The sequence below is a fragment of the Rhinopithecus bieti genome, unplaced genomic scaffold (assembly GCF_001698545.2).
Source record: "Rhinopithecus bieti isolate Rb0 unplaced genomic scaffold, ASM169854v2 scaffold_20579, whole genome shotgun sequence".
In the NCBI taxonomy this organism is placed as follows: Eukaryota; Metazoa; Chordata; class Mammalia; order Primates; family Cercopithecidae; genus Rhinopithecus; species Rhinopithecus bieti.
This window is the reverse complement of record NW_016810413.1, coordinates 891,457-904,657: the sequence shown is the minus strand read 5'-3', so window position 1 is coordinate 904,657 and position 13,201 is coordinate 891,457. Positions and strand designations below refer to the sequence as shown.

At 40.6% G+C, this 13,201-nt stretch overlaps 1 protein-coding gene across 1 annotated transcript in view; it reads right to left on the bottom strand.

The window, feature by feature from the left end:
- Positions 1-208: 208 nt before the first annotated feature.
- The window catches only part of LOC108542071 (cell cycle control protein 50C), a 27,366-nt gene continuing 14,373 nt past the window's right edge, over positions 209-13,201 (bottom strand). Inside the window, exons 7-8 of the mRNA XM_017891889.1 lie at positions 4,997-5,206; positions 209-642 (exon numbers count right to left, since the gene is read on the bottom strand). Of these exons, the coding sequence (XP_017747378.1) occupies positions 452-642; positions 4,997-5,206 (401 nt within the window). The 3' untranslated portion in view covers positions 209-451. The remainder of the gene's footprint in view (positions 643-4,996; positions 5,207-13,201) is intronic.

The window sequence follows — 13,201 nt, the reverse complement described above, 5'->3', positions numbered from 1 at the left end:
AAAAAAAAAAAAAAAAAAAAAAAAATGAAAATTTCAGATAGCCAGTGAAGACTCATAGTTTGAGCCTGATCTGATGGTTAGGACTCACCTAAACGTGGACACCCCAGGTTGCTTGCTCTTTTCTGGTGATGGCACTCTCTTACGGAGTTCACCTGCCTTTAGGCTCAAGGACTTCAAATAAATACTGGAGAACTGGTCTAGAGCTCAAGAGTGATTTATTCTCCCCATACCAAGGACATTTTACTACATATAATTATGCCTCCCCTCTTCTTCCTTCTTCTTCTTTTTAACTCTAAAATTCTCTTCATTATCTATTTCAAATTGATTTTAGTTCAGTCAATCTAGTTCCCCTTGTTGAAACATTCCAGTCATTTCAAGCCCTTCAGACATCTTTGGTTCTGTTACTTCACTGTCCATTTTTGTTTCCTCCTTTTCTTTTTAAAGCTTGACTTTACTGATGGAAGAAGGACATTTTCTTGTTTTTCAGCATGATGTGAATTGCCATCATGGCAAAGGAGGCCAACCATGTTATAGCTCCTGTCACTGTGTAGGCAAGACCTAAGAAAAGGCTATTACCCCCACACCATGTCAGGGTGGAGAGAACAACTGATTTTTCTCCATGGAACCTGGTTACTGGAAAGTCTAAGAAGACCTGTTAAGGATCTGTCTCAACACTTCACATTTGTAGTATTGCGTATACTGAATATATTAGGTTGACGCATATAAAATTGCGCTTTTTTGTTGGTAAAAAATGGTGAAATATTTAATCTCATATGGTGCAACTTAATCTTTACCAAGCACTGCTCTATATCTTGCTGGAATGAAAATGAAAACAAGCCTTCCCTCTACATAGTTGTAAGCTACAAAAGAGATTCTGACACAGATCTGAACGACTTACAGACAACTGAATAATGAACAAATATATTTAATTTCCTTTGACAAACCCAAGGAAATGAAAAGAATACAAACCTAAATTTTTAAATATGAATCAGGAGACCCAGGCAGGCTATATAGTCCTTTAATAGGCTAAGGTTTGAATTCCTACCTCAGGGAAAATTCTTTAAGGGGAGTGAAGAACAAACAAACAAACAAAAAGATCACAAAACATTTTTGGTGGTCGAACTAAAGGTGGTACATTCATTTGGGTTTTCGCAAGGCCAGTATCCCCATGCTGGGGAGAAAGTGTTTGAAGTGGGTTTGCTATCGTTAGCATTTTAATGATGTCATTTTGATTATACATGTGGCCTGAGGTTTTAAAACATCTGGTGCCTTTTGTAAACCAAACTAATAAACAAAGAAAGGCTTCTCATAGCAACGGCACAGGACAGAGGCATTTCCCAGCAAAGCTATTAAAGGGCCTCAAATCACTTGGCAACGTGCTATTTAAAGGCACAAGGAAAATTAGTAGGGAACTAGTTCAGTCTCTCCTTTTCCGTCAGAATTCCTCATTGTCACCAGGCCCTTGGGTGCCACCTCAACCCATCTGCTTTCTCCCTCCCTCAGTTCTATATGAGAGGGTCTTCTCCTCATACACAGAACATCTTTTTTCCCCTTAGAAGTGGTAGGCACTTTCTTAGTCTGGTTGGATAATACTCACACCAGAGCTCTACCCAGGTAGTGCAGGTATAGGCCTGAAGCTTAGCACTGAAGTTCTACTTACACAGATTTTCATTTGAGAGGGATTAGCATGAAGACATGACTGTGAATGTAGTCACCCAGGGAGGGCATGTCCAGAGAGGAGAAACAGAATGTCTCTGTTATTGGGAACATGCCTCTCCCTCATCCTCCCAACCCTAAAGTCATCCTAACGCATTGTGGTATAGCAGTGCATGAAGCTTTTTTCTTGCTCCTTGAATGCACCCATAACTGCTTTGATGGTAAGGCAGCCCCAAAATTGACAGAATCAGAAGGCCTAACCTGAGAGACTAGTTTTAAGCAACTTTCAACCTCTGCTTAAATTTTTTTGAGGGAGGCCGGGCGCACCTGTAATCCCAGCACTTTGGGAGGTCGAGGCGGGTGGATCACAAGGTTGGAAGATCGAGACCATCCTAGCTAACATGGTGAAACCCCGTCTTTACTAAAAATACAAAAAAAATTAGCCGGGCGTGGTGGCAGGCGCCTGTAGTCCCAGCTACTCGGGAGGAGGCAGGAAGAATGGCGTGAACCCGGGAAGCGGAGTGCAGTGAGCCGAGATCGCGCCACTGCACTCCAGCCTGGGCCATAGGCGAGACTCCATCTCAAAATAAATAAATAAATAAATAATAATAATAATAATTTTGAGGGAGAGAGGAGTTTACTGAAATTCTTATTCAAAGAGTTTACTCTTTGATCTGTACCTATAATGCTCCACCAGAGGCAATTTATGGCTTTCATTTTCATTTTCACAGAATTAGACACCCTGCTAAAGGAACTAACTGAAGGCATAGCTCCACCTGGTCAGTAAACAAAAGGAGACAAAAAGTTGAGAGGCAGAGATGGCATCTCATCAGTGGGGGCATTTCTGACTGAGAAATGCGCCCACTTCCCTGTCCGAATGGAGATGTCCACACACCTGTTCTAGGATGGAAAGGAAGAAAAGTTGGAGCAGGGAACTGGAGCACACGCCATCATTCCCTTCTCCCCAAGAATTTCTTATTCAGCCTCCCTGAAAGGTAAAGAAACTAAGGAGGTGGACAGTTTTGTGTTAAAATTGACCCATTAGGGGTCTCATTGAACAACTAGCCAGCAGCCTTGGGAGGATGAACACAGCGGTGCTAATTGGGCTGCAATTTCAAAGTCATGTAGAAGCCCTGGAATGATTCTGCCTCCAGAGAATGCTACCTCAGGGAGAATCAAGAGGAGACTTTAAAATTAAATCTAAAGAACAGAGTTAGTGTAAATTGCATTTAAATATATAATTTCTTAAAGGTAGTGTTTGGTGCTATGCTAAAGTTAAGTTCTGTTTGTTTTCNAATTATGTACCTGAGGAGCCTGACATCCATTTCACTGAAATAATTTTTATTTATTTATTTATTTATTTTTATTTTTTTTGAGACTGTCTCACTCTGTTGCCCAGGCTGGAATGCAGTGGCACAAATATGGCTCACTGTAACCTCAACCTCCAGGGCTCAAGCAATCTTCCTGTCTCAGCCTCCCAAGTAGCTGAAACTACAGATATATGTCACCACACCTGGCTAATTTTTTGATATTTTGTAGAGACGAGGTCTCAACTATGTTGCCCAGACTGGTCTCCAACTCCTGAGCTCAGGTGATCCTGCTGCCTCTGCTTTCCAAAGTGCTGAGATTACAGGTGTGAGCCACCATGCCTGGTTATTTCACTTAATTCTTTTTTTTTTTTTTTTTTTTTTTTTGAGACGGAGTCTCGCTCTGTCGCCCGGACTGGAGTGCAGTGGCCAGATCTCAGCTCACTGCAAGCTCCGCCTCCCGGGTTCACGCCATTCTCCTGCCTCAGCCTCCCGAGTAGCTGGGACTACAGGCGCCCGCCACCTCACCCAGCTAGTTTTTTGTATTTTTAGTAGAGACGGGGTTTCACCGTGTTAGCCAGGATGGTCTCGATCTCCTGACCTCGTGATCCGCCCGTCTCGGCCTCCCAAAGTGCTGGGATTACAGGCTTGAGCCACCGCGCCCGGCCAGTTCTGTTTGTTTTCAAATCAACAGCTACATTTGTATTTTTACATTAAGTGAAAAAATTCAGATTCATATTTAAGCATGTGTCAGCTTGGGCAGCAAGGGAGACCCCATCTCTTAAAAAAAAAAACAGAGAGAGAGAATTAGCTGGGCATGGTGGTGAGTGCCTGTAGTCCAAGCTACTTGAGAGACTGAGGTGGGAAGATCACTCGAATCTAGGAGGTCAAGACTGCAATGAGATGTGACTGCACCACTGTACTCTGGCCTGGGCAACACAGCAAGACCCTGTCTCAAAAGCAAATATGTAAATAAAAGTAAAAATAAGCATATGTCTCCTGAGTTGGACCATATATCCCTAATCGTTAGGGCACCATCTCCCACATGCTGGCTTTGTGCCTAAGGGAGGGAGGAACACGGCGTCTTCAGTGTAGAGCCTGTCGCACACTTCACGTGGATTTGGATGAACTGGACCTGTTCCTTGAGTCCAGAGCTCCTGTGGTCTGTGATACTTTTCCCTAGAATAAAAGGTTCTGTAGGCTCAGTTTTGGTAATATTTAGTCTATATTTACTTAATCAAACTCGTATTTTCATAGTCTTCCATCTCCTCCCATCCTATCTGGCATGCTTCTCCTCACAGTTTTTTTTTAACAGATCTCTAGGCCTGGTGTTATTTAATCTTTCTTTCTTTTTTTTTTTTTTTTTTTTTTTGAGACAGTCTCAGTCTGTCACCCAGGCTGAACTGCAGTGGTGCAACCTCGGCTCACTGTAACCTCCACCTCCCAGGTTCAAGTGATTCTCCTGCCTCACCCTCCTGAGTAGCTGGGATTACAAGCATGTGCCACCACGCCTGGCTAATTTTTTCTGTATTTTCAGTAGAGACCAGGTTTCACCATGTTGGTCAGGCTGGTCTCAAACTCCTGACCTCGTGATCCGCCTGCCTCGGCCTCCCAGAGAGTTGAGACTGAGAGAATTCTACAAAACAAAACAAAAAAAAGCAAAACAAAACAAACAAAAAAAGCCTTGCTAAACTAACCTTTATCTTCCTAGTTACGTTTCTACAATTGCCATTCTTTGTTCAGTCTAGCATATGAGCGCTTAGACTTAGTCACTTCTTTTTTTAGTGTCCATTTTTCTTGTAAGGGCTCACATGTACATGTAAAGGCATAACATTCATATGCTTTTCTGTTGTTAATCTGTCAGTCCCAGCTGGAGCCCCTGGGAGGGAAGAGGAGAATTTTATCCTCCCTTACACATGTTTTTTTTTTTTTGGTATACAGATTTGATTGGAAAATAGAAAAGTATAGAATCTCAACAACCAGCAGCCAGGTTTTCTTTCATCTCCACAAAGAAAAGTGGTATGAAAGGATACTATAGGTTATGTTGAGACTATAATTACCAGCAGGCAAGCCTTCTATAAAATGGTGTGTTCGATTGAGTCGACCATACAGTTTTTTGAAAGTGGGAAAGGCAGCTGCCCGCATCCACACAATGAAGTCATCATTGAGGAAGCCATTGTTTCTTGGATCCTTTTTATCCAAGTCATAGATAGGCTTGGGCCAGTTTGGAGGCTTTGTGGTTCCTGTGGGAAGAAAATAAGTGATATGATAGAGAAAAAAATCATCTCTTCTCTTCAGCTTTCTTTAGAACGTAGAGAATGAAAGAACTTCTGCATTCTTGAGGAAATAGAAATAGAAATTATAGTTTTTAAAAAAGTGTGTATGTGTGTGTTAGCTACCTGAGTGTGCAACCATGAAAAATAATGGCTTTAAAGGTTCTAAAGATTCATGATATTTTCATTAAGTTAATAAAGAGCAGAATATTGGCTGGGTGTGGGGGCTCATGCCTGTAGTCCCAACACTTTGGGAGGCCCAGGTGGGTGAATCACTTGAGGTCAGGAGTTCAAGACCAGCCTGGCCAACATGATGAAACCTATTTCTACTAAAAATACAAAAATTAGCTGGGCATGGTGGTGCACTCCTGTAATCTCAGCTACTTGGGAGGGTGAGGCAGGAGAACTGCTTGAACCTGGAAGTTGAAGATAGCAGTGAGCCGAGATCGCATCATTGCATTCCAACCTAGGCGACAGAGTGAGTAAGACTCTGTCTCAAAAAAGAAAAAAAAAAAAAAAAGAGCAGACTATCAAATTATATGCATACTGTGTCTTCAACTACATTCAATGCATATAAAGCGTTTAAAAAAATAGAACAAAATGATCATGGTGTTTGCATTCAGTGATAAACATAGGAAATACCTTTTTAAAACTTTTATTGGGAAATATCTTTATTTTATTTAATTTTACTAGTAATCTAAGGAGTGCAAATTAAACCAAGATACCATTTTCATCTAAAAATTGGTTAATATTTAACAACAAAAAAGTGACAACCATTGAAGAGGCAGTAGAAATGAGAACTCTTGTACAGAGCAGATAGGTGCACTAACTTCTTCGGCAATCTAGGAACATGCATTGAATGCTTTAATATTTTGCATACATTTTGGCCCAGAAATTCTGTTTCTAGGAATGTATTCTAAGGAAATAATCATGGCATGAAGATTGGGTTACATAGATGTTCACTGCAGCACTGCATCTAAGAGCTAAAGCTGGAAGGAGAGAGGAGAAATTGGTAAGTGGGAGGTAGTGGAAAGCAAAGGCATTGTGAGCCTGTTCTCAAGCCAGGAAGCCTGGTAGGTTTGGGAGCTGCAGAAATGTTGGAAGCACAGGGTGGAAGGTGGTTCCAGGAGAGGAGCCCGTTGGGTTTACTGTCATTCTCACACTTCCCACTTTACAACAGGAGGCATGTTTGTCCCTCCCACTCTATAGGAGACTTGAGAACAGTGTCATCCTTGTCTGTGTTTTCAATAGCATTGAGTCTAGTGCCTGGCCCACAGTAGGTATTAAATAAATGCTAGATAAAGGGATGAAAGGTTCCAGTTAAATCTGATGACAAAAACCATTAAGAATTGTAAAGAGCTAGTCAGAAAGAGTAAATTGCTTAATGAAAATTTTACTTCCATAAAGCCAGTTCTACTATTTGTAGGTTGCTAGAATGCTAAATAGGGAGTCACTCTTTCTCAACTCTGCCTACGGACTAAACTATGTTCTAAAAGAAACCCAGACCTGTTTTCTAAGCTTGGGCTGTGATGCTTGTAAAAGTATATGTGGAGTGTTGTTGGGTTAATCTGCTGACATAGGTTTCTACACTTATATTCCCCTGGGAAATAATCCTCTGCTGGAGCATCTTCTGCAAATATTGTACAGTCCACTTATTTTGGCTTTTCCCAAGACCACAATCACTGATGCTAGAAGAATTTTGATCAAAATTGAAATTGCCTTTGGCACCTGCACTGTGGACTTCACCTTCTGTCTACTTTGGCCTGAGCTCATGACTGAAGGCAGTGTGTGCTATGAGCCACTGACATCAGAATCACCCAGGGGCTTGTTAAAATGCAGGTTCAAGCTTATCCTCCCCTACCAACTCCTACTTCTATGCCATCCCATGTCTTCAGAGAGTATGAAAAGTATGGTCTAAGAGACATCAACTTCATTTTCTAAGTTCATTCGGGTCGTTTGTATTGATCCATTTATTCATCTATAAGCATTTCTTTTTTTAATAAAATTATTTTTTTCTTGGGAGCATAGATTCAAGATGGCCTGAATCTATGTTCCTAAGCATGTCTTATACAAAACTGCGAAAGACCGAATCTCTTTCTTCAAGGATTACAGGCTGTGGGCATGACAGGTATATAAACAGATAATTAGAGTATAATGTGGTAACTCTTACAATAGAGGTAAGAACAAAGTGCAGCAGGAGATGAAAGCTAAGGACCTTTCGTGTATAGGCCTATGGTTATGTGGTAAGAAAATGCTACAGAATGTGGCCAAGTCCCTTTTGAAAACAATGATGAGAGAAAGCTAAGGACCCTTCATGTATAGGCCTACAGTTATGTGGTAAGAAAATGCTGCAGAATGTGGCCAAGTCCCTTTTGAAAACAGTAGTTCAATTATAGATACAGTGACCATATATATCAGTTTGCCTAGCACAGTCCCAGTTTATGTCTGTTGTTCATTATCTCATCTAATTTAGCTTGTATCCCACACAAGGTACATATAATTTCATCCTTCCAGCATCCAGCCATGATCTTATCTAGTAATATGTGAGATGTCCATGTGCAGTGAATGGAATGCTTACTTTTACATATGATTATACATGAAAGTCAACCAGAGACCCTTCCAGTCAAAACATAATAAAACATATCCCTGTAACTCATGCAAGCTGTTAAGCATTCCAGCCAGTTAGGCAATAGTTTCTTTCTGTGTTAGCCTATGAGATGTGTGAAACCGCCAGGCTGCAAATCAACGGGGTCAGTGAGAAATGTGGAAAATTATGGGTTAGGTTATGGATACATGATGCATGTGTGGGAACTAGGTACTGAGCAGTCCTGCTGAGAGTAGTTTGAACTCTCTTGCAACAGTGGTTCTGTTACTTTATTTTATTTTATATTTATTTATTTTGAGATGAAGTTTTGCTCTTTCGTCCAGGCTGGGGTGAAGTTGGCTCACTCCAACCTCCGCCCTCCAGGTTCAAGCAATTCTCCTGCCTCAGCCTCCTGAGTAGTTGGGATTATAGGTGCCTGCGACCATGCCTGGCTAATTTTTGTATTTTTAGTAGAGATGGGGTTTCATCACGTTGGCCAGGCTGGTCTCGAGCTCCTGACCTCAGGTGATCCACCCACCTTGGCCTCCCAAAGTGCTAGGATTACAGGGTTGAGCCACTGCACCTGGCCTTGTTACTTATTATATGGTGTGACTATATAACTATTGTATTGGTAATAGTTTCTTATTTGCTAATAATTCATTTTAGCTGTGAAGAGCTAAAAAATGGAAAACACGTATTTCATGTAAAGTTCAGTACAGTTTTTCAAGATGATTGAACGTTATACTTGCAATATTGGTTGATATTTACCCCCCACCATGGGTACCATAGTGGTCTCAAATGACCATGTGCAAATCAAAAGATATACATCTGCCGAAGAACATTAGAATCTACTTCAAAAGTTTATGCTTATTTTTTAAACATTGTGTCCAAAGACAACAATCTGTAGAAGTTCCACTTATATATCATTGTGTGAGCATGACTTTTCATTTAGATCAAATGAATTTCCTTCTAGTTTCACTTTTTTATTACATTTTGTTTTGTTTTGTTTGTTTGTTTAGAGACGGGGTATCGCCATGTTGCCCAGGCTGGACTGGAACTCCTGGGTTCAAGCGACCCTCCTCCCCAACCTCCCTCTCGAGAGCAGAGATTGCAGGTGTGCACAGCTATGCCTAGCTACTGGTTGTTGATGTTTTCTTTTTTTGTAATCAAAGCAGCTTTTAATGTGTTGGCTTAGTGCAAAAATAATTTGTAAATAGTTAAATGAGGTCAATTTTATATGAATGTATTCAGATACTTCAAATAGAAAATCAAATAGGTTAATTATAATAATGAATTGATTTTGTGGGTTTGATTCCTCACGAAGTCAAAGCAAACCTTTTAGAAGTTCAATCTTTGATGATGAAAACTGTGACATTATTATAAACGTTACTATAAGTTCAGTTACAAAATTCAACAATTGGCCAGGTGTAGTGGCTCATGCCTATAATCCCAGCATTTTGGGAGGTCAGGGAGGGTGGGCCACTTTAGCCCAAGAGTTTGATACCAGGCTGGGCAATATGGTGAAACCCCATCTCTATAAAAAACAGACAAAAAACCCCCAAACAAGTTAGCTGGGTGTGGTGGCACGCACCTCTAGTCCCAACTACTCAGGAGGCTGAGGTGGGAGGATAGCTTGAGCCAGGGAGGTGGAGGTTGCAGTGAGCTGAGATTGTGTCACTGCACTCTAGCCTGTGCGACAGACAGAGACTCTGCCTCAAAAAAACCCCAAAAACCAAAAACCAAAACCCCCTAAACAGAATTCAACAATCAGGTTTAAATTGTTTGGTTCTGTAGTGACAACATAACTGCAGATTTGGTGGAGCACAACATCCGAGTAAAGATAATGCTGTTAGTAAATTGAGAAATTGACAGAGAAGAAATGTACTTAAAATTAGTCATGGTACATACATAATTCACAGTTGTATCCAAACAGGCTACAATATTTTGTTAATCAAAAGAAGAGCTGTAGTTGTACAAATTCAAGTATTTTTGTATATTAACAGTTAGAAAAACTGAATTTTCTTTTTCTTTTTTTTGAGATGGAGTCTCACTCTGTGGCCCAGGCTGGAGTGCAGTGGCGCAATCTTGGCTCACTGCAACCTCCGCCTCTCTGGTTCAAGCGATTCTCCTGCCTCAGCCTCCCAAGTAGCTGGGACTACAGGCACCCACCACCACGCCCGGCTAATTTTTGTATTTTTAGTAGAGACGCGGTTTCACCATATTGGCTATGCTGGTCTCGAATGCCTGACCTTGTGATCTGCCCCCCTCAGCCTCCCAAAGTGCTGGGATTACAGCCGTGAGCCACTGCATCTGGCCAAAAAACTGATTTTTCCTTTGCAAAATTTTTATAATGACACATGTTAAATTAAACAAATACTTCAATGTGGTATTATATGTGGTCTCTCATTGCTGGGCATCATCAACCAGACAGAATTTTAGAAGGGTTTGAACCTCTAAATAACTTTTTTCTGTATCAAACCATGTGTCCTACCACAACCCTGAGATTTTTCTGTAAATAAGCCCTCTAACTTTGGTTGCATTTTGTTCAAAGTAGTTGAAAATCTTTAAACAAAGTATCTGAAATACGGAATACCAAAAACTCTAGTTTTAGAAGATTTAGAGAATTGTAATTATTGAAAACCATGCTTGCAAACAAGAAGGCATTGAAATTTACCCCTAAAAGAGCAAGGGAATCATTGAATATACTACATAATGGGAGTTCAAAATATGTATAAGATTTAATTTTAAAATTCTGTAATTATGCTTTGGAATCTCTTGATATATGTGAAGACTCTTTTGATAGTGCTCTTATTTATTTATTGCTTTTATAGAAACAGGATCTTACAACATTTCCCAGGCCAGTATCAAACTTCTGGCTTCAAGCAATCCTCCTGCCTTTGCCTCCCAAAGTGTTGGGATTACAGACATGAGCCCCTGCACTTGGCTGTACTTCCAATTGGACAAAATTTTCTGTGTCAGAATGATACTATATTGAGAAGGTGTAGGATTTTATCTACATTTCATGGTGCACTCCAAAGAACCAAAATGAGAAAAAAAACTTATGGGAAGTCAAAAAGACAGTGCTTATGTCAATATTTGGGTTAAAATAGTAACATACTTCAATAAAAAAATTAGAATTGAGAATATCCTCCATTTAGTAAAATTGGCCATAAGCATAATAGATACCTCAGCACTATAGAATATTTTCTCAGTAAAGGAAGTTAGGGTCAAAAGAAAAGAATCAGCTAAAGATGTAAACAATTTCCAATTGATTAACCATTAAATGAGACTTTAAAAAAGATTACAGGCAAGGCCTGGGGGCTTATGACTGTAATCCCAGCACTTTGAGAGACTGAGTCAGGAGGATTGCTTGTTTGTTTGTTTGTTTGTTTATTACATTCAAATCCTTGTCTCAGGAGCATTATTTGAGGCCAGGAGTTCAAGACCAGCCTTGGCAACATAGTGAGACCCTGTCTCTAAAAAAATTTAAAAATTAGCTGGGTAGGGGCTGGGTGTGGTGGCTCATGCCTGTAATCCCAGCACTTTGGGAGGCAGAGGTGGGTGGATCACCTGAGGTCAGGTGTTCGAGACCAGCCTGATCAATATGGTGAAACCTTGTTTCTACTAAAAATACAAAAATTAGCCAGGTGTGGTGGTGGCATGCGGTGGTGGCATGTGCCTGTACTCCCAGCTATTTAGGAGGCTGAGACAGGAGAACTGCTTGAACCTGGGAGGTGGAGGTTGCAGTGAGCCAAGATCCCGCCACTGTACTCCAGCCTGGGCGATGGAGCAAGACTCTGTCTGGAAAAAAAAAAAAAAAATAGCTGGATGTGGCAGCATGTTCCTGTATTCCCAGCTACTTGGGGTGGCTGCTGATTGGGAGGATAGCTTGAGCTTAGGAGGTCAAAGCTGCAGTGAGTGGTCATTGAGCCACTGCACTTTAGCCTGGGCAACAAAGTGAGACCCTGNAAAAATAAAATAAGATTTACATTTTACTTATTTGTTTTTGATATATTTGTACATATTTATGAGGTGCATGTAAAATTTTGTTACATGCATAGAATGTGTAATGATCATGGTGTATTTTTTTTTTTTTTTTGATGTGCCACTGGATTTGATTTCTAGTATTTTGTTGAGGATTTTTGCATTCATGTTCATCAGGGATATTGGCCGATAGTTTCCATTTATTTTGTTGGGTCCTTGTCTGGTTTTGGTATCAGAGTAATAATGCTAGTCTTGCAGAATTAGAGAGTTATAGAAAGTTCCCTCATCTTCAATTTTTTGGAATAGTTTGAGGAGGATTGGTATTAGTTATTCTTTATACATTTGGTAGGATATTGCAGTAAATCCATCCAATCCTGGCTTTTTCTTTGTTGGAAGATTTTTTATTACTGACTCAATCTTGCTCCTCATTATTTGTCTGCTCAGGTTTTCTATTTTTTCCTAATTCATACTTAGTTCAAACTTGAACAAGTTTGAATCTTTATTGAAACTTAGTACAAACAAGGTTGTATGTTTCCAGGAATTCATTTCCAGGGACCAGCAGGCTCCTAGTAGACAATACCCGAAGCTGGTGATCATCAGCTTCCCAATAAAATCTCAGGAGTTGGGTGAGCAGGCTCAAGCATGTACACTAAGAGGCAAAATGGAGGCATTTAACTGATACATGATTTTCCTCTAGGAACATTTGACTGGTAAGGAAAAAAAAAATGCCTCAAATGAGCATATGCACAACTTTAGTAAACCCATGGTGCATGTGCCCCCACCCCGCCGCCTAACCCTGCCAAATGCCGGCAGGCCATTGTGTGTGCAGACAGCCCACCCCAAGGGAAAATCAAGGCAGGAGAGATGCAAATTCCAGAACCACACCAATGTATAAAACCCCAAGTCAAAGGCTGAATAGGGCACTTGGATCTCTCGAGTCGCGCGCTTGGCCCTTTTCCGAGGATACTTTACTTCCTTTCATTCCTGCACTAAAACTTTTTAATTTTCACTCCTGCTCTAAAACTTGCCGCCTTGGTCTCTCCCTCTGCCTTCTGCCCCTTGGCCGAATTCTTTCCTTAGAGGAGGCAACAATCAAGTTGCTGCAGACCCCTGTGGATTCACCACTGGTAACACCTCCCATCACTTCTCTGTTGAATTCTAGTATTGTAAGTTCCAAGAGTGATTACGTACTCACTCTCTGTGGTTCCTGTCTGTGGAAGAAGCAAGTACCAGATACATCTAGTCAGCCATCTTGAAGCACCCCCAGGACTCAGCTTATGTTATCTTTTAATGTTTAGAGAATAACTGGAATAGTTTTTTTAAAAGTGGGTTTAATGTACATGCTATTTTGATTTTTGAATTCTTTTTTTTTTTTTTTTTTTTTTTCTTGAGACGGT